The 21397-nt window shown below is 44.5% G+C and overlaps 1 protein-coding gene across 6 annotated transcripts in view; it reads left to right on the top strand.

The window, feature by feature from the left end:
- The first annotated feature begins 534 nt into the window (after positions 1–534).
- The window catches only part of ANKRD44 (ankyrin repeat domain 44), a 140885-nt gene continuing 120022 nt past the window's right edge, over positions 535–21397 (top strand). For all 6 annotated transcript variants that reach the window (XM_063400213.1, XM_063400211.1, XM_063400209.1 and 3 more), the window contains exon 1: positions 535–836. In XM_063400213.1, coding sequence (XP_063256283.1) covers positions 810–836 — 27 coding nt within the window. In that variant the 5' untranslated portion in view covers positions 535–809. The remainder of the gene's footprint in view (positions 837–21397) is intronic.

The raw sequence follows: 21397 nt of genomic DNA, 5'->3' as shown, positions 1-21397 counted from the left end.
TCTGGAGCTAGTTTGTTTGCTTATTAAAATGTACTTTTTATCTAGTATGTTAGTTTTTCAAAAATGAAGTACTATACTGAGTAGGAAGAGACCTGGACTGTCAGGAGCTACCAGATTTTTCAAGATAGCTGCTACAAAAAGAGGCAAACATCCCCCCCCGCAAAAGACTCCTGTCGAACGGTTGTGTCTGTCTGATGGGATTTGACAACTGGATTTGCACGCACACATGGAAGGAAGGGAGAGGTTAAGGGTTCGGCTTCTCCTTCTCCCCGGGCTTGGGCTAGCACTGCTTTCCCTCAGCGCGGCGGGAACAAGCGCGGGCCCTCAGAGCTCGGCCCTCAGGGGTGAAGCCAGCGCGGTGCCCTCACAAAGGGGAAAGGGTACCGGGCCCGAGGGGCAGCGCCGTGTCCCTGAGGGGCCGCGGCCGCTCCCGCTGCGGGTCCCCCCGGCGTGCAGCAGGTGCCCGGGACCCCGGCCGAGGCACGGGGCGGATCCCTGCGGGTCCCGCCCGGTCCGGCGGCACCGCCCCCCGCGCTGCCCGGCGGGGCGGGGGCGCCGAGAGCCCCGGGCGGCCCTCGCTCCGCTCCGCTCCGGCAGCGGCCGCCGGCGCGAACAAAGGCGGCGGCGGCAGGCGGCGGTGGCGGCGCGGCCGTGCGCGGCAGCCCGCCCGCCCCTGCTTCCTGGGCCGGACCAGGCGAGGCGGCCCCCGCCCCGCCGCCCAGCGGAGCCGCCGCCGCAGCAGCGCCGGTCGCGGGGCGCGCTCACTGCCCGTCGCGGGAGCTGCATGTGGGCGGGAGCCGCGGCGGAGGATGGCCGTGCTCAAGCTCGCCGACCAGGTGGGCGCCGCGGGGCGGGCGGGCGCGGGCGGCGGGCTCAGCCTCAGCCGCAGCCCCCGCGGCGGTGCGGGCGGCCGGGGGAGGCCCTTCCCCCTGCCGGGAGCGGCCGTGGAAGCCCTTTGGCGGGGGGCGCCGTGTGGTGCCGGCTCCCCGCTGCCCGCCGGGCCGCCGCCGATGCGCTTCTCTTCCCCGCGGACATTGTCTGTGTGCGGCGGGCCGGGGGCTCGGGGCCGGGCAGGGCAGGGCGCAGCTCGCCGGGGTCGCGGTACCGGGCGCGGGCGCTCGCCCGTCCCTGCCGAGCTGCCGCCCCGCGGTCCCCGGTGAAACCTTGACATCTCCCGTCGGCGGGGTGGGATGGAGCTGGATGTCGGCTCGTTTCGAAAGGCCTCTCGGCTCTGCCTGTCGTTCCTTTGGCTTTCTCCATCGTTTCATTGCTGTGCCATACGTAGAAATAATTTTCCCTTTTTTACTTAGTAAGTGCCTCTTCGGATAAACTGTTGCCGTTCTTTACAGGCTAGTAGGAAAACCCGTAGTATTAACACTTGGATCGTGTTAAATGTAGCAATGGGCAGACAGCTGTAATCAGTATTAAGTATTTCTTATCACTGGTAGCTAGAAGCATTTATAAATATTTAGTAAATTGATATTATGACTCCCACATCCTGATTTATCCATATACTCTACCAACTGTTACACACTTTGCATGCTTTAAGCTGCTATTTTTAATTCAGCGTGGTCCGCCTGTGATCTGCAGCTTGGGTGTCCTGCAAGCCTCAGACCCTTCCTGTGGGGCTCAGGACTGCCTGCAGCCAGCCCCTCTCCAAATACGCAGACTTGGATATCACAAGCCTTGCTCGCAGTCTATGTTTTTCCAAAAAAATCTTTCACATGCACAAAGCTGCCACATAGCACCCTGAAAAGAGTTTTGAAAATAGCAAATGATAAAGCTGCTTCTAAAGTGAAAGCAATACTGTGGGACCAGACTATAATGAGTTTTCATGTGTAACAGAAGGCAATATTTATGGGATGCTTCCTGACATGTCCCTTGAATATCCTCATCTTTAGATCTCATGCTTATGACTGGCAAAGAAAATGTTTCACACCATGAGGCTTCACTACCCCATGGTGCACAGATCGAGTCTCATAAATAAAGAGATTCAGGTAGGAGCTGTGTGTTAAAAATCCAAACAGCAAGCATTAAAAATACATGTTTTACAAAGGACCCAAATTGTACCATTTCAGTGCTTTTTACTTGTTTAGTGAAGCCCTTGAATTTACTGCCTTTAGTATTTTTAAACCTTTGCTGACATCTTACAGAGAGAAGTTTGCTTCAGCAGCAGCAGTAGAAGTCAAAATAGATTTTGACTTCTACTGTCAAGTAGATCATGCCTTGATGAAGCCTGTAATGCTGTAGAAACATGATAGGCCGTTGTCTAAGGATTCTCCCTTTTTGTCTTCTCTAAGAACCCTCACAGCAGAGGAAGGAGGCTCCTCAGACCTTCTGTGACACCTCTGCAGTGTTCCTACTTTGAGAATGCTCAAAATTTTGATGAATGCTTGTCATTGTTCCTGGTCAGGCTGTGGTCTGGGACCTAAGACAGGCTGATAATTTTTCTTTGTGGACATAAGTTTCTTGTTTTTTATAGAGGGATATGTTGGTCTATCTGTACCCATCCTACTGGATCTCTTTTCATTTCCTTAATTTTCTTCAGATCTTTTTCTTTCACTTCTGAGAGAGTGGAGGAGGGGGAGGACATATTCAAAGCCGCCTGTGGTGCTTCCTCTTAAACGGAGGGCTGAAGTTTTTGTGTGCCTGATCCTGTGTGCTTGGAGCTGTTGCTGGTGGAGCTATTCCCACCTGCAGCCTGAGCAGTGTCACGAAGGCACAGGGGCAGCACGGGTGTGCAGGACAAGCTCTACTTCTCTGCATCAGACTGGAGGAGTGCTGACCACCTTTAGCAGAGAGAGACACAGTAGCTGCCGCCTCATGTGGTTATAGATGGACTCAGTCAAAACAGAGGTGAATGTGTGCCGGAGAAAATGTGTCTGGGAAGATTTGCATTCCTGCACCAACTCCTGCATGTACTCAGGCTTGCTGAGGTTGTGGGAGCAGGCTCCTTCTGCGTTTCTTCCTGCCCTTGAAGATTAAGGCAACTGTCACAGTGATAGCTTGCAGCGATTCAGGAAACAGTTTCCTTTTTCTTAGACACCAAAGGCCACAGCCCACAATGTCCTGCAGTGAGATGTGGAGTGCGAGGGACACTCCACACGTCCCTGCAGCGGTCAGGACCTGGGCTGCTGTGAGTGACTGTGGGCTGCTCTTTGTGCACCAGGTGTGAGGTGCTTCGGGTCCGAGTTCCTGTGCTCAGGAAAGGTTGACTCTGAAACCAAGAGTGCTCTGCCTGTCACTGGGATTTCTGTAGCACAGGCTTCCTTCTGGATCCATGATTTTTTGACCACTGAGGAGAGCATCATGTAGGAGGTGACTAGGGAACGTCCCTGCTGAGAGTTTAAACATGCCTTTCTCTTAAGTGATCTGTTTCCTCTTTGCCTCTATGCTTGGCTTTTCTTACTAAGTGTATCTGACAGCACAGGTAGTATTCAGAGAGTGAGAAATTAATCACACCACTTCTCAGACAAGCTTTGAAGACAGACAGATGTTAATTAATTGCTGCTTTTTTTGATATAGTTGAAAGGTGCTAAAGTATTGCTACCCTTAAACCTTAAAAGAGATTATCAATTCTATTTGATGCATTCACTTGTTAGGCAGGAGAGCTTAGTTTGAGAGTTTAGCATTAGTGTAGGTTACTTGAATTTGCTTCCAGTGATGGTAATTATTAGCTCATGAGTTGAGCCAAGAGAAACCTGTAAGTGGTTTAACCACAGGAAGTGTATTCTACCATCGTTCGTTTCTAGATTAATTTCTTTCAGGCATGTAACTAATCACTTTTGAATGACTAAATGTTAAGCAGAAAAAAAGATCAAATAATTCATAAAACTTCAACTAATTCATAAGATTTTAATCTTTGTGCATAGTGGTATCTGCATTTGTAAACATTCTGATATTCTAATATTTCTGTTGTCATATGCAAATACTGCAAAACTTGCTCTAAATCTTAACACATTTATCTGGTCCTTTTTTACCATCTCTCCAGTGAGTGCTAATTACAGCAAGCATGCAAGTTATTTTAAGGACTCAAAACCCCTTTTTTTCTTTTCAATTCTAGGAGTTACTGTTGTACTGTTCCCTATCCAAGTCATTGGCTGTACCTTTTCCATTTCAATAAACATTAGTATTTTGTATTGTGTGAGGGTACAGTTGTTTATGATAAAAGCCTCTAGCTGTTGCAATTAAGCTAGAGTTCAGAAGGAGCAGCCAGAGACTTTCAGGTGTGAGTGGCACTCTCAAAGGGTGAAGGTATTGATTTGCTTGTGACTTTCATGGCTGCTTTTTGAGCAGCAGTTGTTGCCTGGACCCACCTGTCTTATCCTCTGAGTAATCAGCAGATGTAGGGTTCTTCCTGCTGCACTCTCTCTGCTTGCTGTGTGCAGTTCTTTGCCCAGCTTATTCCTCGTACTTGCACCAAGTAACCTGGTTTCTTGAGAACTCTTTGTTTGCCACTTGCAAACTTTTCCAGAGAAAGCCTGGTAGATGATGTCCTGTTGAGGGTGCTTTTCATCTTCAGGGTTTCCACTGCTGGTTCTGGGCAGCAAACAGACAATTGCTCCTGTCAGCACTGTGTGAGAGGGTAAAGTATCTTAAAATAATTCTATGTGTAAACTTCTGTGATTCAGCTTTTGGAAAATTATTTTGGAGGAACCTAAAGTTTCCGTAGTGTCTCCATCTCATTTTCAGTTTTGCCTTGCCAGCTGGGGCCTTCCTTGCAGAGTTGCCAGCTCTGCCCCAGGCCTGTGGGTTGTCTCTTTAGCTAACGCTGTCATCTTCTTTCTGTTTAAAGCCAACAACGTCACTCTGTGCATGGCTGTTTGATTTGGGATGCCAGCTCTGCCTTCACCTCGGTGGCACAAATGTGCCCATTGTGCCCGTCAGAGCGGGTGTGCGTGGGACATGCATTGATGCCTGTCAGAGGCTGGTGCAAGCCTGTTGTTGGTTACAGTTGTGCATGTTTGCAGAGGAAATGTATCATTCTGTCATAGAAAGACATTGAGAAGGTTTTCTATAAATAAAAATAAAATGAGAAGTTACCTAGGAAGTGCAGCCTGTTAGCTGCTTTTAGGAGATGTGGTGCTTGGTGGTTTCATGCCTGCACTGCCAGAGTCAGTGAGAAGCTTGCTGTAAGTCTGAGACAGACACTCTAGCTAGACATGGGCCAGTGCAGCTGGAGGGTCATAGTTTACTGTGACTTCAGTGTCACCAGCCCAGGCCCTGTATGTACAAAACAACAGAATTACTTTCAGGCTGCGCTCACAAGCATGCATATGCATGCATAAGGGTAATGGAGCCCAGATAAATGGTGGTGTATGTACTTAGGCTGCTATTAACTGCAAGCCCTCATCCTGTCTCCTGGTATTTTGCCTGTTGTCCTTGATTGCTGAGGGTAATGCAGTGTGACTAGAACTGAAAGGACCATTTCTCTCCCTTTCCCAAATGTTTTCCTGTGTTTGACAGTTCTTTGCTGACCATCAGGATCTTTTTTATTATGGTCACAGAGAAACAGCATTAAACAGATGTTTAAATAATTTTAAACAGATGTCAAAGATCATAAAAATCCACTGGGCAAAGGCTGGGCTTGTGTCTGAACACACTTAAAACCAAAATGAATACAACAGTAACAAATAGTCTCCTAACAAAACCAATTACATTTCCAAGTGATGGTGTGTCTAACTTATTTCATTCAATTGACAATAAAGTCTTTCGGTGTATCCCTTCTCTCTGACATGTAAAAGCATCTGAGAAAATGCCCTTGAATCTATTGTTTAAAATAGGAATAATGAACCTGTGCCCCATGGCCACAGGCAGACCATGAGTTAATTTGGTGTGGCACGAGATGCCACAATCCCTCCCCTCCTCATATTATGACCAGATAATATTAAGGTGTGTATATTAATTTGCAGTCTTCCAAGTGGTTTTGAAAGGGCTTACAGCCAGAAAGAGATAATCTATTTTAGTACAAAATACTCAGCCACAAAACTAAGGTAATTGTGGGGAAGGAAGGAGGAGGAATTTACCCACAGGAGCGTGTCTCTATTATTTTGTGTGAAATGAAAATGTGGTTGCACCAAAATAACTCCACTGGCTACCACTGTCTTCCTAGAGCCATGATGTTCCTAGGTATCATGCATACTGTGAGACATGGGTCCATGCTTTTTAAAATAAAATAAAAACTTTGGAAAAACTGGGTTGTGCCAGAATTCCTGGCCTTGTTCAGAGCTGCAGGAGCGATGGTTGCTGCCCTATGGGTATAGACCACCACTGAACTATGTCCCTATGCTCCTTCTAAATGCCTCCAGGGATGGTCCTGTTCAGAGGAGGTGTCTTTGGGTCACCAAAGAGAGCAAGATACAGGCTTGAAAGGGAAGCTGCACTTTTTTTTTTTTTTTTTTTTTTTTTGTCATGGCCTTTACAGTGTTTCACTTCCTGATGATTTTGTAACTTGTTTCAAGGTAAAAGAGAAGCACTTAAGTCAGGAGAATTTCTTGTGTGGCAGAGCGTGCTCAAGTATGTGATAGATATTTCTTTAGCAGAGGAATCCTCCGGAGGTTTGCTCTTTGGGAATGCTGGAAAGGTTTGGAGTGGTTGTGCCTAGATGCCTGGCTGTTTGAGGGGGGTGTGCCTGTCACGTTAGGGTGTTAGTTTTCTTGAATTGCAGATGGCATCCAGCAGAACTTACCCTCCTGTACCCTCTTGAGGTGTGGTATTTTATCCATGCCTGACAAGTGCCTCATGACCTCCTCCTGCTCATCTCTTAAATGAAGATGTCGTTGTCATGGCTACCTTTAGTAGAGAAATAAACACTGGTCCCAGCCTGGGTGCTTGTGTAATGGCTTGGTTCCAGGAAGGTGCTGTTTTTCTGTGGATGCTCGCTCGGGAGGATGTTTTCTGTGAGCCGGGAGTAGCGGTGCCCAGGCTGCGCCTGCCCCGGGGCTCCGTTCTGGGTCGCAGCACCGCGCAGCGCTGACACGCTGGGTGGGGAGAATCCCTGCGAGCAAAGACAACTTTTAAGCGTTCTTTCTAGAGGTCTGTGTGTAGCTGATCCTGCTTGTTTGTTGCCAAGGGAGGCAGAGGCCGCGATGTGCTGGTGATGGGAAGGGTTTCCCTGTGCTGGCTTTGGTCTGTTCAGGGAGGAGCCAGGCCAAGTGGCTTCTCCTCTTCCTGAAGATGCCCCATCATCAACAGATCTTTGCTTGTGGAATGAGCAGCTTACTCTTTAGAAGCCACTGTTGGAGTTATTGCTGGCTTCAGGCTAATAACTAATGCTTCAACTAGCATATTATGTTCTTAGGCTTTTTATAATCTCTGTCCAGATTTTTTTTACTTTCAGTGGTACTAATACAGGTACTAATACTAACCTGGTGTCAACAGATGCCGACAGGAGCCACATCCTGAAGGTGTAAGCCTGTTAGGCAAATGTTTCAAAGTGTATCCTGATAGCACTGAGCATTTCCTCTGTTGTTTATTCCTGCTTTTCTTGAATGCCCTACTTCACATACTGCCTGTGTATGTTGCAGGACATACAGGTGAGCTAAACTTGCTGACAGACTACCTCTGCATTTTAACCCTTTAGTGCTTTTTTTTTTTTTGGCTCTTCCCATATTTAAATTAGCTTTTTGTTTGTTTGTTTCTAGAAGTACATATCTGTCATTTGTCACTTTTCTTGTTAGCTGGAAAGCTTGGGCTGGCAAGTTCCCACAGCTGCTGTCTGTGGCTTCAGCCTTTTTTTCTTTGCTGCAGTAGAAACATGTAGCAGCATGTTGGAACCCTTCAGCCTGGTGATGGGTAGGAATCAAAGCATTACAAAATTACATTTAAAGGGGATAAATTATTTTGCAGTTTCAACCAAGGGTTTGAGGTCATTCTTGGAAGTTTGCAAGGAGTTGGTCAACAAATTACAGCATTTAGTTGTGGCTAGGTAATTGTGACATTCTAAAAGAGCGTGTGCATTTTGATGACAAACATTTCCATGTGTTTTGCTTTTGGGGGAAGAAAAATCTTTCCTGTCTGCAGATGGAAAATGGAGGCTGTTGAATGAATTTCTTCCATGCGGTGCTGAACCTCCTGGCCTAGCAGGCTTGTCTGCTTGATGTTTGTTCTTCGTGTTACAAGCTGGTTTTTATATACAGACGTGCGTTTTTGTGCTGGAATTATTTGTCAAGGCTTGCTCTGTTGTTTTTAAAAGAGTACTTGGGGAGAATGCCCTCACAAAGCCCTGCTTCCCCCTCACAGCTGCATGCTACTGCATCTTTGTGAGGAACTAGGCAAAACCAGAGTAGTTAACTCCTGCATATGGTCTTAACTGATGTACCTGATAGCATCTATTTATTGAGCTAAGGCTTCTGCTCCTTTCCATAAAGGAATTGATGACAGACATTTCTTATGGAAAACCCTTGTGATATTGAGTTATGTATGTGTAGGATTACTTCAAGGGCCACGTGTTGATATCCTTAATGGCACAAAGTCTGCAAATAATATCTAGTGATGAATAATTTTCTATTTAAGTGTTAGGATTTTTACTCTGGCAATTTTTTGGATCTCATTACATGGCCTGTTTTTTTCCCCATCTAGCAGCCTTTGTAATTTTATAGACTTGTTGCTTGAACAAATGTCTTTTGTCCATGCAAAAGCTTTAGCAAACCAGTTGTTTGGTGTCTGCTTGGTTACATACCTCTAACTACATGTCTGTAAATGCCAGAAGAGCATGTAACTTACAGAAATTTAAGAGTAAAAATGTAAAAATCAAGTATTGTATCTGCAGTGTATTAGCTGAAGAGAAAGCACCAGTCAACTGTACCATTAGATGCACGAGCTTTCACATTCTAAATATGATAGAATAATTTCTGGGAAAGGAAATGAGTGTGAACATCAATAAGCTTTTATATGCACTTCATCATTAATAATGTAGATAATACCATTCAGATGGAGAACATAACCCATTTTATCACAGCATCATTTTAACATGATAGGCTCCTTGTCTTTCCAAGGTGAAAGGGCCACAGATTGCCTTCTGAAATCTCATCCTCGAATGAAGTTTTGCTTTTGGCTGTATCTAATCTAGACCAGCTTTGCAGGAATATGGAGAAGCTGCTTTGTATTTGTAGTAACACACTGGTGGCAGCACCTGCCTTGCTGTGCTTCTGTGTGTGAAGTTAATTTTTCCCATACTTCTAAGAGATAAAGGCAGACATCATGTCCTTTTCACTAGTGTTTTTATTCTTGCCTCTCTAGGTGTTTGTTTGGTTTGGTTTTTGTAATAAAGGTTCTTTCTTTTGTCTGCTGTGCAATAAGGCAGCACAGCAGAGCTGGCCTGTGCTGTTGGGCCTTGGTGGCAGCAGTAGGTGGGCACACCAAGCTGTCTGGTGTCACCAGGCTGGGCTGGAGCCAGCCCTCTTGCTGTGGGAGCTGGTGCCAGCAAGGAGCCTGGCATCTTGAAGCTAGAATCCCACAGTATTATCTGGTAAAACATTGATTTGCTCAGTGTGGTCTTTAGTTGTTTAGCATGCCCAGAGTAAAATATTAAAGAACAAGGGCCTGAAAAAACCTATACTGTCTTTATGCTTCCAGCTGTTTTAATGTGTTTGCTAGTGCAGCACTTATCTACAATTTAAAATCAAGAGGGGGACTGATTTAGTCATTGTCTCCAGGAGCATTTCCAAAGTGTTCTACTGATAAAGTAAATGTGGTGTGCCAGGTTCTGCAACCATTGCCTCTGTTTGAGAGGAGCAGGCTTAGGTGAGTGATCGTGTTGCACCCTGCTTGGCATGAATCAAGCCTAGAATGAGGATTTTTTTTTTTCTTTTAATGTAAACAAGCCTTGATCCTTTAGCTATAATCCTGCTCCTCTTTAGGAGATGTGGCCCAGCCTCTGATGGGGTTTTCTGCCAGTAGAGCCTGTGCCTCCAATAACCTTGACTGGACACGAATCTGAGATTTTTTTTTTTTTTTTAAGAAGCTGCCAAGGTGGCTTTAGAGTTCAGAGAGAGGCAGGTGGAAGGACAAGAGTTGCCCTGGGCTGCTGAGGCAGAGAGCAGAAGGGATGATAGGAGAAGGCAGGCACTGTAGGTGGAGGTGCAGTGCTGCTGCCTGATGGCACTGCCAAGAGAAGCTGCTTCTTACCCTTTTCACAGCTGGAGAACTGCACTGCAGAGAAACTCTGACTTGAGTCAGGCTGAGAAGGGGGCTGGTGACAGAGCAACAGCCAAATCCTGATTTACCTCTTTCAGTGGCTGATTCACAGTGATACCCTTCCTTCCTGCAGGTTGTTTTAACACTGTTTACCTTGTGGGCTGATGCCAATCTCATAATGTTGCAAGGTGAGAAATTAGTGGTGGCATGTGTTGTCATAGTACAGTGTAAATTCAATGAACGTATTAGATTTTTTAGATATTTGTTCTGTAAACTGTAAAATCAGCATTGCTGCTGCTTAAGACCTAGTGCTCTGTTAGGAAGTGGTTTCTAGGTCACCTGGTAGGTAAAGACTTATTCTGGCTGATTGCTGTGGGTGGCTGTCTTTGGTCACTAATCCTGTGTCATAGGCTTAGCGTTGTGTCCTGGCAGCACAAATGGTAAAAGTGAGATCAGCCTGTTATGCATCAATACTGCTAGTTCAGCCTAAATGTCCTGATAGTCCAGGACTGCCTGACTCTGCCATGGAGCACACAGACACGTGAAGCTGGGTCATTTAGATAAATGGAGATTAGCCTCTCAAATCTGAGAATTTACTGTCAGTGGATTAGATGGTGCCCTTTGGGTCCATTTCACACAGGGTCTATTTCATACCTGGCTCAAACTCAGCAGTCATAGAATCCTGAAATCATTTAGGTAGGAGAACACCCTTAAGATCATTGAGTCCAGCTGTTGAAAACACCATTAAAGAACCATCACAGCTGGCACACTAGAAACTCATCAGGATGCAGCACAGTCCTTCAGCAGAAATGTTTGTGGTTTAACATAGTGCTGGCTGATTCCCACATCATCTTCAAGTTATTTAGATACCTGCTTAAGTAGGGATCAATACATTTAAATTCAGTTCTAACACAGGTAATCCACTTGAATACAAAGCAGGCATTTTCAAGCCATTCAGAAACCCCACCCATGTCTTCTCACTAAGCCCTGCTTATTACAGGTAAATATTTATAGACTTATAATCTAGTTTCTAATTAGAAGAAGTTCCGCCTTCCAGAAGCATTTTCAAGAAGACTGGTAAATTTGTGCTTCACCCTTGCTTCCCAGAGGAGTGTTATTTCTTTTCTGCAAATGGGAGCAAATGGAGCCGAACAGAGAGGGGTAAGACTAGCTAAAGCAGCCATGTAGCCTGTGCAGCTCCAAGAGTGAATTATGCAGGCCTGGGTTCTCTGAGGATGTGCCCACTGTTGGTGGGGAGATCACAGAGCCCAGGAGCACCTGCATGCTGAGCCTGGCAGGTGCAGTTACCTGGGGTAGTTGGTTACAGAAGCCTCGCGTTTATCCTCTTCCTACAGGCATAGCTTTCACATTAACCACTGCATTTGGGATCTCCTGGTTCCTGTTCCTGGGTACAGTTTGCATATCTTTAATGGGTTTTTATGCATGCTTCGTACCCTCCAAGGCAGGTTTGTGATTCACCAGAGAGCCGTCTGGAAAAGGAGAGACAAATGACGGCAAACCACAGAGCAGGCACATGATCTTCAGCACTTCTTGTTCCCGCGGGGCTGGCTGAAGACAGCTCCAAACAACTGTCTGAAAAGCCTTGTGTGACTCCTAAGGGATGACTCTCTGCAGACACATGGTCTCCAGCCCTTTAAAGACCTGCATACTTTCAGACAGTTGTCTGGGGAATTCTTCAGTTGGCTCTGTGGTAGGGACAAAAATTAAAAGGAGGTGGACAAGCAGGTGTAATTCAGTGCCCGAAGCCTTCAAAATGCTTTAGCATAGAACAGTTTTTCTCCTAGGGCTTGTGTACAGCTGCTTGTCTAGGACCAGGTAAATAGGGAAGGCTCTGACCTGCAGAAGTAACAAAATCTCTTTATGCATTTTCTTTTGCTGTGAGATTATTGAGCTGTTCAGAGTCTGCTGGACTGAATTGCACTGCTACTTGCTGGGATATTGTAACATCCAAAAAAAAAAAATGCAGTGAAAATAACTGCTTCACCTCTGTGTGTACAATTCCAGCCGTAGTGTTGCAGTTGTTTTATGCCTGATGCTGCTTCTGTTGATGTATTTTGTTTGCTTTCCAACAGTAGGCTTGGAGAGGACACTCCAGAGTTTTGCCTGTTCTTAACTAAGTGTTCAGCTGATATGTTAATTGCACTTTGAACATGTGCAGTAATATTTTTAAGCCACAGTAGATGTTTCACCAGTAAGGTAATTCTCTCTAAAGAGGGATAAACAGTTTGCTTAGCCAGAAGAGAGCTTGCTTGTGTGTGTTTTACTGCATAAATTCATGCATGTTGTATTGCCCCACAGAGTAGTGCTGAGCTCTGGTGTTCATGGCATGACAAGTGGAATCAACGTAAAAGCCATCTCTCTGCTGAGGTCTGGCTTAACCAAGCTGAAAACCCAGTCAGACCTACTTTATACAGCCCATGCCCCATTTTTGGGAAACAAATGTGGTTTAAGACAAGCTCTGTATTACCAATGAGCCCTTGAGGGGTAGTAGAACTGCCTGCAGAAGTAGAAGGGCTTTAATGGGCTGGGGTCTGTTCCCTGGTGTCCTCCTTAGCTGTGTGGCAGAGCCAGGCTTGGGATGCTGTCTCTGGTTTCTTGCCCTACCACCAGGCAGGCCTGGGTGCTGATTTGCCTTGGGATGTGAGGGAGCTGCCACAGGTTGGGTAAAGGCAGAGCAGCTTTATTGGCAGTGACTGCCCAGGTCCTGCTTCTGGGAAGGGGCCGTGTCTGTGCAAAGCATTTTCTTCCCCATCCTGAGGGTTAGGGATCCAACCTGTGGGCTTCTTTCTTTCACAGTGGGGGTCTGCTTTGTTACACTGCCAGCCCTTTCCCTAAATAGCAACTAACCCTGGATTTAAAGATCCCAGAAGGGACAATGGAGTTCAAGTGTCTTTTTGATCTTTGTTGCTGAGGCGAAGTTGGATCATTTGCTGTGAGCTGATTTCAGTTGTGCTTGGAAATTTACTGCAACAGCTACTCTGAAATAACTATTCTGAGGAGATATTTTGGTGTGGGTGCTCATATTCTTGCATAAGAGTGTAGTTTGCTCTGTCTTAGTACACCATGGAACTAGAATAATTGTTGACTGGTTATTCAAGAATAGTGCTTCTGGTAAATGTCTGAGCGCAGAAAAGTCCACTACAAATAACAAAGACACCCAGATTCCAAAGAGGATGTTCTCCCCAAGGTATTTAAATAGTGCTGTTCGTTCATGTCTGTTTAGAAAAGAGCAGTGGTTTTATGTTGTATGATTTAAAATACTTATATTAATTAACAAGCAAGTACCAATTAATTTTACATTATGATGCTTAAGGGGTAGACTGCAAGGAATGGTATTTAGCAGTGGCTGTTTGGCAATTATGACCTTGTATATAATAACAGACTCAATAAATTCTTGATGTGAGAGAGCACCATTAATCAACACAGAGTTAATTAATTGTGCAGCTTACTTAGGAAGTGCTGTGCAGAATGGTCTGAATCTCTGCAGTGCTACAGGCTGAAAATGTTTGATTTGTCTGATACCTGCCTTGTTTACATAGAAATTTCCCTCAAAATTGATGCTGAAGAGGGAGCAACATCTTCCAGGTGACTGAGCATTGGTCCTGCAGGTGATTTTCTGACATGTCTCTGACACTCTGGCAGACCTTACCTGGGTCGCTGTGTTACTCAGGATTTCTGTCACCTCCACATAGAAGGTGGAAGCCTTTGGATGAGGGCTACAGTGCTGGTAATGGAAAGTGCTCTTCAGTCAATGATTTTGTTCAGGTTAATCCTATAAGACTACAAGGAAATTAGGAATCAGTGTGACAATTAAGAGTCATACTCATCAGCTGTAATCAGGACTGTTTATTTGTGCATTTCTTAATAATCTGAAATCTAGTCCAAAAATGGGAAAATGAACAAGATTCATCACACCTTCAGACAGACAAGCGTTCCATCTCTGTACCACTCACCTCTCCACACTCCAAATAGCTCTTGTAATTTTCCTGATTAAGTGACATTTGAAAGTATGAAACTGTCACGGCCTTTGGGAGTGGCCATCCTTTTGTTGGCTCGGTGTGCATATTAACGCAAGGGATGGATTTCTAACCTGGCATTGTACATTTTTATGTATTTTTTATTTATAGATGTACATTTTTATTACACTGTATATCATCTGGCTTTTTTGCTATCCCTTGAACCACTTTCATATCTGGGGTCGCTGTGGACTGTCACAGGATTCAAGGCTCTGAGCCATGGGAGTGCTTTAAGCTTGCTGAGAGCAGCGCTCACTAAGACCCAGAGTTACTCCAATATGAGAGAAATGAGAGAAAGCAACTGTTTTCTTGCTGCTGGAATGTGAAACCTCCTGAGTTCATATACGCTGTTTTTATTTTTGAAGGTAATTTAACTTAGAGATAGAACACAAACAGTCTTCTTTCTTTTCCTTTTTTTTTCCCTAGTATGTGCAGTTAAGTGTAATCCTTCATCTTCTTTCCTTTCTCTGCCACCTGGGCTCTTATTCTTAATTAGAGTCTGTTTAGCAAATAGGTAATACAAGAGTGGCTTAGTACACCACCACAAGATATGGCAACCACATAGGACCAGAAATAGATGAGCAAGAACTGTAGTCTGAAAGTGTAATGGAATGCTGTGAACTGCTTATAATGATGAAATGAGTTACAGGGGCCTGAGAGTGGGGAAGGGAAGGAGAGAGGAAGAGATTTTCACTTTAGATCTCAGGGCAGAGGAAAGTGATGGTTCAGCTAATCTCTCTTCTGCAAATGGGATTTTTCTGCTGCAGCCACACAGCTTCTGTATTTGATACAAAGGAAGGCAATAACTCTTAAATGACAGAAAAGCAACTGTTCTTTTTTTTCCCCCCACTTTTTTACTGCTTGCTCTGGGAAACAGAAGTCAACTGACACCTCTTCTTATTAACCCCAAAGTGTGGCTGGTGGTTATGGCCTGGCATTCCTGCTTTTCTGCCCTCCCATCCAGCTCCCTCTTGGAGGGGCTGGTGTGGCTCATCCTGTGCTGCAGCTGCCATGCAGACAGCACACTCAGAGAGGCTGCTTCACTTAGCTATGGAACACTTTCTCAAATTCAGCCTTGGGCCTGGTGCTTCCCGAGCCACAGGGGAGTCAATCCAGTATGGGCAATACTGTACTAAGCTGTATTAATGACAGCTCTTCCATTTGAGTGCCATGGCCCATGGTCCCACACACATATATTTTAAGATATGCACTATATAGTGCATGTATAGATCCTTAACATGTTTTCTTTTTCATTTCTGAGTTGCTTTCAACCATGGTTTTCTTTAGAGCCATGCATGTTATTCATTGTTTTGAGAAGCCCTTTCCCTCTTGCCTGTATATTAGCATGATTTTTCCTTCCTCATACCTCTCATGTTTTCAGAGTGTGGTGGAAGGTTTGTGCTTTCCCCTGTGCCCAGCTGGTGTCACAGAGTCCAAGTACTGGACTTTACTCCTTGATTTTACCCCCTTTTATGTTTCCAGCACTGTCTCTTCTCCTTTTTTTGCCAGCTGCCAGAGTGTCTTCAGTGCTGTGAAGTCAGATGAAAGGTAGCAGTTAAAGCTCCCTTTGCAGCAGTCCTTGGGTGTGCTGGTGTTCCCTTGGATCTCTGCTGAAGTTTCATCATCCCCTTCGTTCTTAGCTTCACAAGAACTAGGACCATTCAGAAGTTCTAGGATTGTTTTCTCCTGACACCACCAAAAACCTGAGCTGGGGGCAGTATAAGCAAAAGTCATTAGTTTTCAATACTTTTAAGTATTATATGTCATTTGTGGTTCATCATTTCTGATGATTTAATAAAGAGATTTTTCTCCATTTGTTTTGACCTTATATAAATAGCCTGTATATTTTCTCTTAACAACAAAATGCAAATGATTTTAAGAATATGTTAGGTGTAAGTTGAAGACAATAAATGATACTAAAGATCGGTTGGTTATATGATGTAGAAGGTGTACAGTGAGTAATGGATGCAGTCAGAAAAGGCTGAAAGATTGAAATGTAAAACAGCCATAGTAGAAGTGTGAAATTTTAGATTATTTTTGAGTATTTGAAGGATGGAGAAGATACAAGACTGGAGACAGGGAAATATTGTGCCTACTTTAAAAGGGGGGACGTGAGAAGGCAGGGAATTAGTGTAACGCCAACATTGTGAAGTATACAAAGCAAGTTGTTGGACAGATTTATAGATTTCTGGATGATGCTAAGGTAATTAAAAAAGGAAAACCACAGAAAAGTATGGAAACAAATGTTAGTCCTAATGAAGGGCCCATGCCTTTATTTTGTTCTTACAAAGATTCAGAGAGGTGAGACGGCTGGTATTATTTCAGATTTTGGAACTACAATACCATTTGTTACAGTTGATTTTCCCCCAAAATTTCAGCAGCAGTTGAACTTCCATGTATTTAATGGCATCCAGCCTTTTTGATAATATGAGGAGGATTGTGATGTTAAAAAGTCATAAAATGTCTTTTGTTCCTAGAAGTTGCTGGCATGACAGAATTTCTGTAGATTCTTAGAATCTCAGGATTTCTGAGAAGTGAAGTCTCTGCTGTTGATTTTTCTGCTCAGGGAAGTGGGACTTGGTGCACATTTTTTGAAACTTGCACACCACCAGCAGAAACCACCCCGTGAAGACCCTGGACTTCTGTGAGCTGCTCCAACTGCAAGGGGAATAATAGGGAACAGTAAGTGCTAGGCTTGTTCCTCATGTGAGTGTGATGAGAGAGGATGACACCTGGGCAATTTTCAAGTGTTTCTAAACTGGGAAGCTGATAAAAGAACCCACTGTATCTTCACCACTCCTTTCTCTTGACTCTTCTTTGCAGACCCTCAGAAAGGAGCTCTTCACTTTCTACCAGTGATGCAGCTCTCTGTTCAAGCTTTTGCCATGGCTGCAGCAAATTTGGTCAATAATACAGGAAGAGAGACACTTTTGGCATGGATAAAAATTACAGGATTTTGTTGCCAAGGCAAGCAATTCCAGTTTCAGCATGCAAAGGGGAAAAAATATGCCATTGTCTAGTTTAGTGAAAGCTGTAAAACTGAAGGGAAATAAATGTACTCTAAAATATGAAAGGAATTTGACAGTGTCTGAATTTACCCAGCATATAAGGTAACAATGGCTTGTAGATACTGACTCTTCTCTCCAGAAGCATTTTTAATCCTTAAATGGTGCATTGTTGTTTTCTTGCATTCCAGTATAAATATTTCCATCATGTTACAAGACAGATGAATGAATGGGAGAGAGATAAAGTGATGTTTTCTGATGAAAAGGTTTCTTCTTAAGAGATCTAAAAGAGCTGTCTCTTGTGGGCATTTTGATTCTGTTGGTATAGCTGAAGGCTGATGGAATGGAAGTTTTAATATTAGGGTGTGCCATGGGTATCTTTGTATTAGATTTCCTCCTTGAAAAAGACTCTTTTGTTTAATGGCTTGCCAGATGAAGGAGTTAACCTCTTACAATATTTGTTATATATTTGGAATTTTGAATATTTTATTCATCTGGTTGCAGCCAGACAAACCAGAATTTCTGCTGCTTGTGTGGAATTTAAAGGTTTGATATATTTGGCTCCTTTCTAACTTTATAATAAATTCCATCTGAAAGGAACAGTGATTTAGAAGAGCTAAGAGAACAGATATCTATCCACAGCTGATTTCAGAGTACATTTACCTGTTTCTCATGATTGTAGAACATACATTGTAATTGCTTAAGAGGCCTTCAAGGTGAAGAGAATTCAATCTAATCTTGAAAACAAAGGATGAGTTAGATGAGGAGAGGAACGGTAGGGAACGCGATTTCCGCGTGCCTCAGATACCTGGGACGGGTTATTTTGCGATTTGAGAAGCCTTTGTGATGAGGCAGGTGTTGGGTGTGCGTTTCCCAGGACGCACAAGGCAGCATCGGGGTGCGACACATTTCCCCCCGGGGAGACTTTTCCTCCCTGCTCTGGACTTCGGTTGTCTCGGCAGTTGCTTTGGGGGCGCAGAGATGTATCAGAGGCGAGACGGGTCTTGGGGTAAACTAAGGAGATTTATTACAGGTATAACTGAAGCATAACAACTAAAAGCTGGACCCCAAAGACTGGGAGCGCACGTCCCGCCGTGGATTTTATACACAGGCAATACAAAGCAAACAACCAATGAGAATGCCCTCAGGGAGGAGTCTAAGGCAGAGATACAGAACTAAATCCAATGGGAATAGCAGAAGCAGTGTAATGATATAAAACAGCAAATGGTATATCGAGTTAGGGAAGATGGGCAAGGAAGGCTCTAGAAATAGAGGCAGGGATACAGAGAATTGACACATAACAGTATGTATAATTTAAATCATAACGCACAAATGAAATAGAAAGCTGGACTGAAAACTCAAAGCAGAAAACCCACACCACAACAGGTAGGAGCTCTCTGTGGCTGATGCCAGTTCTTTTTGAACTCCATGCTCTCAAACCACACTGTAAGCGTTACCTTTACCTCAGTGGGTTGTCTGGGTCTCACAGATAGATTTAGTGCATTCTTGAAAGCATTTGAGCTTGTTGATCCCCTTCCCATTCCAGTCAGTTCCTAATGAAACCACTGCAGGTGCTTGTTCCAAGCAGAGGGATCTCCTGGGGGTGCTGGAACAGAGAACAGGAGCGATGCACCGCTGTGTTTCCATTGGGAAGAAGCAATCACACACCATGCTTACAGCATTTCCTTGTGCCAGTGTTGGGAATTGTCTTTCTAGTGACTGCGCCGTTCCAACACGGAGCCTTGGGCATTGCTCTTCATTCTCCCTGTGAAAGTAGAACGAATGTCCCCTCTGGTTTTGTAAAGGTGTAGGCTTGCACACAGGCAGCAACACTTCCCTGATGTTCAAGGAGGCCCTGACCTCCCTGCAAGCTTCCACTGCAACCAGCGATGCCAGTGTTTGCATTCTGGGGCTGCCTGGCTGAGGTCAACCATTCAAAAAGGAATGGTGCTGCTTCCTCCTCTCTGTCTGCATTCTTCCAGAGCTTGTTAGAGTCAGTATCCACCGTTTGGAGTTATTATCTTTGTGTTGCCAACACTTGAATCTTTCATAAAAAACTTAACACCATCTTTCCCACCTCATCCTGGCTCCAAATGGTTATTAAATTCAGTGTGTTGATCCCCTTGACATTTCTCTCCTTGTTATCAGAGTAGCTGAGACCCTTTGGCTGCCTTTGCTTTTCCTTTCCTGAACTTTGTCTTGCTTCCTTTTAAACCACCCAAAGACTGTCTCTGAAATTGTCCTATAATCATTTTCATCTGATTACTTTCTTTGAATTCTTCTGCTGTATTCTTGTCTTCTGGAGCTATTTTTTGCTTAATTTTCTGCCAGCTGTGATTTTGCTTGGCTGATGCTCTTGGCACCTTTGCTGCCTTGCAGGATTTCTGTAGAGAGAGGGGGCCTCTGCAGATGGGCTGTGGGCAAGCTGCTGTGGCCAGGGGCATCAGCTCAACACGTGTCCCTAAAATCAGCACCCAGACAGAAGGTCTGGTGAGGCAGAGCCAGGTATTTCTTGTAAAATGAGGAATGCTTTGTGTGACTGCACATGTGCCAGGGAGGATTTTACACCCAAGTACTTTGTGAACAGTGAAACTTCCAGATAGTTTCCCCTGTTTCCTGGTTGAAACTGTTTCAGCAAAGAAATTCCTCATTGAAAGTCATTCTCTATCACAGATGGAAATGTATATAAAATACTCTGCCTTGTATTTTGTATTCTGTCTGGCTTTGCAGTATCTGGTGCTAAAATCTGTGTGTGAGGCACTCTGTCATGCTATTAGAAGGCACCTACATTTATAGCTGCAATTTGGTTTCTAAAAATGTTGACTATTTTATTAAAAAGAATTTATTTGGGTGTGTGGTTTAAAACTGCAGTAAAGCCATATCCTGTCTCTAAAAGGTAAGTGTTATTGACTGTTCAGGAATGTGTTCAATATACAGATATAAATTTAAAGATTCAATTCCTGAGTGCTGTAATAAAAGAAGTTGGGATTAAAATAGCAACAGGCCTGTGAGTTTTATTATGTCATTGCAGGAATTTCTGTGAACAGTGCATAGAAGACCTGGATTATCTGGAACTGGCTGTCCCAAACCAGCCAGGGCTCCTGCTCCCTAGTCCCTAGGAGCCAGGGAAGTGAGGATCAGTTCCCTCTGCTGGCTCAAGCACACCCTGCCAAAGGAACTCCCAAAACTGAGTGATGCTGCAACACAGCTGCTCTAGCAAGATGCCTTACAGCTGTGTGATTTCACTTTAATTGCTCCTATCTGTTTTATTTCTGATAAAGTCTGTCTTCCCTCTCCTTTAAATCACAATTATTTTCCCTATGAAGGCTGTGTTGAAAAGGTGACAATAATTTAGTTTGCACAGGATCTCTGACAAACTCTGGATACTTGTATGTAAATTTAAGCTTGATTGTGACCCTGACAGCCAGCAAAGGAGATGACCTGCAGAGCAGCTTGGATGCCTTGCTGCCAGCCCCTTGGCCCTGGCTGTGCCCACCTGAGCAGTGGTGCTGCTTCCTGGACTGCTTTATGAGCACCTTGCTCTGAACAGCTCCATGGAATATCCTGTGCCTTAACATGTGCTGTTCTGGGATTTCTGAGACCAGCTGGCCTGGCATGCTATCAGAGCATGCAAGAGACTCCTTTCGATTTGGAGGAGCAAGTCGTGGGGTACAGTGATGTTCTGAAAGACATTCATAGCCCATTTTCTTTGATTCCTGTTTCACCTTTCAAGGTGAAGATGATGTGGCAGGAAAAAGTAATGGCTTGGAGGGCTGTCTGGGGCTTGTGGGGCCATCTGTTTTGCAGGCATGGTATTAACTCCCTGCATATGTGTTGCTCTAAAATCTGTTTATACAGTATGTGCGGGTTCAGGAGAAATGTGTAGCAAGCAGAAGAAATGCACCTATCTTCTGCTGGCAGAGACAGCAGCCCTGCAGAACTGACTTAAAATATGGTTGTTTGCTTGTGGGATAAGTAGAAACATCTCTTCTCTGGTTGTTAAGCAATTTCTCTGAATGTCATTTGCTTAATTAACCTCTCACAAAATACCTTAATGAAACCTTCCTGGCATTTTTAACTCCCGACACAACTTACTGGGTTTATGTTAGTTGTCTATAACAGTAATGACAAATATTATTGCCATTCAGGAGCTACCTTTTAGATGGGCAGACATAAAAGCTTAGCTCCGCCGAAATTTATGGGCATGTTGCCATTACC

Source organism: Prinia subflava, chromosome 6 (genome assembly GCF_021018805.1).
Source record: "Prinia subflava isolate CZ2003 ecotype Zambia chromosome 6, Cam_Psub_1.2, whole genome shotgun sequence".
Lineage (NCBI taxonomy): Eukaryota > Metazoa > Chordata > Aves > Passeriformes > Cisticolidae > Prinia > Prinia subflava.
Note: the sequence above shows the minus strand (reverse complement) of the source record. Positions and strands in the feature narration are given on the sequence as shown.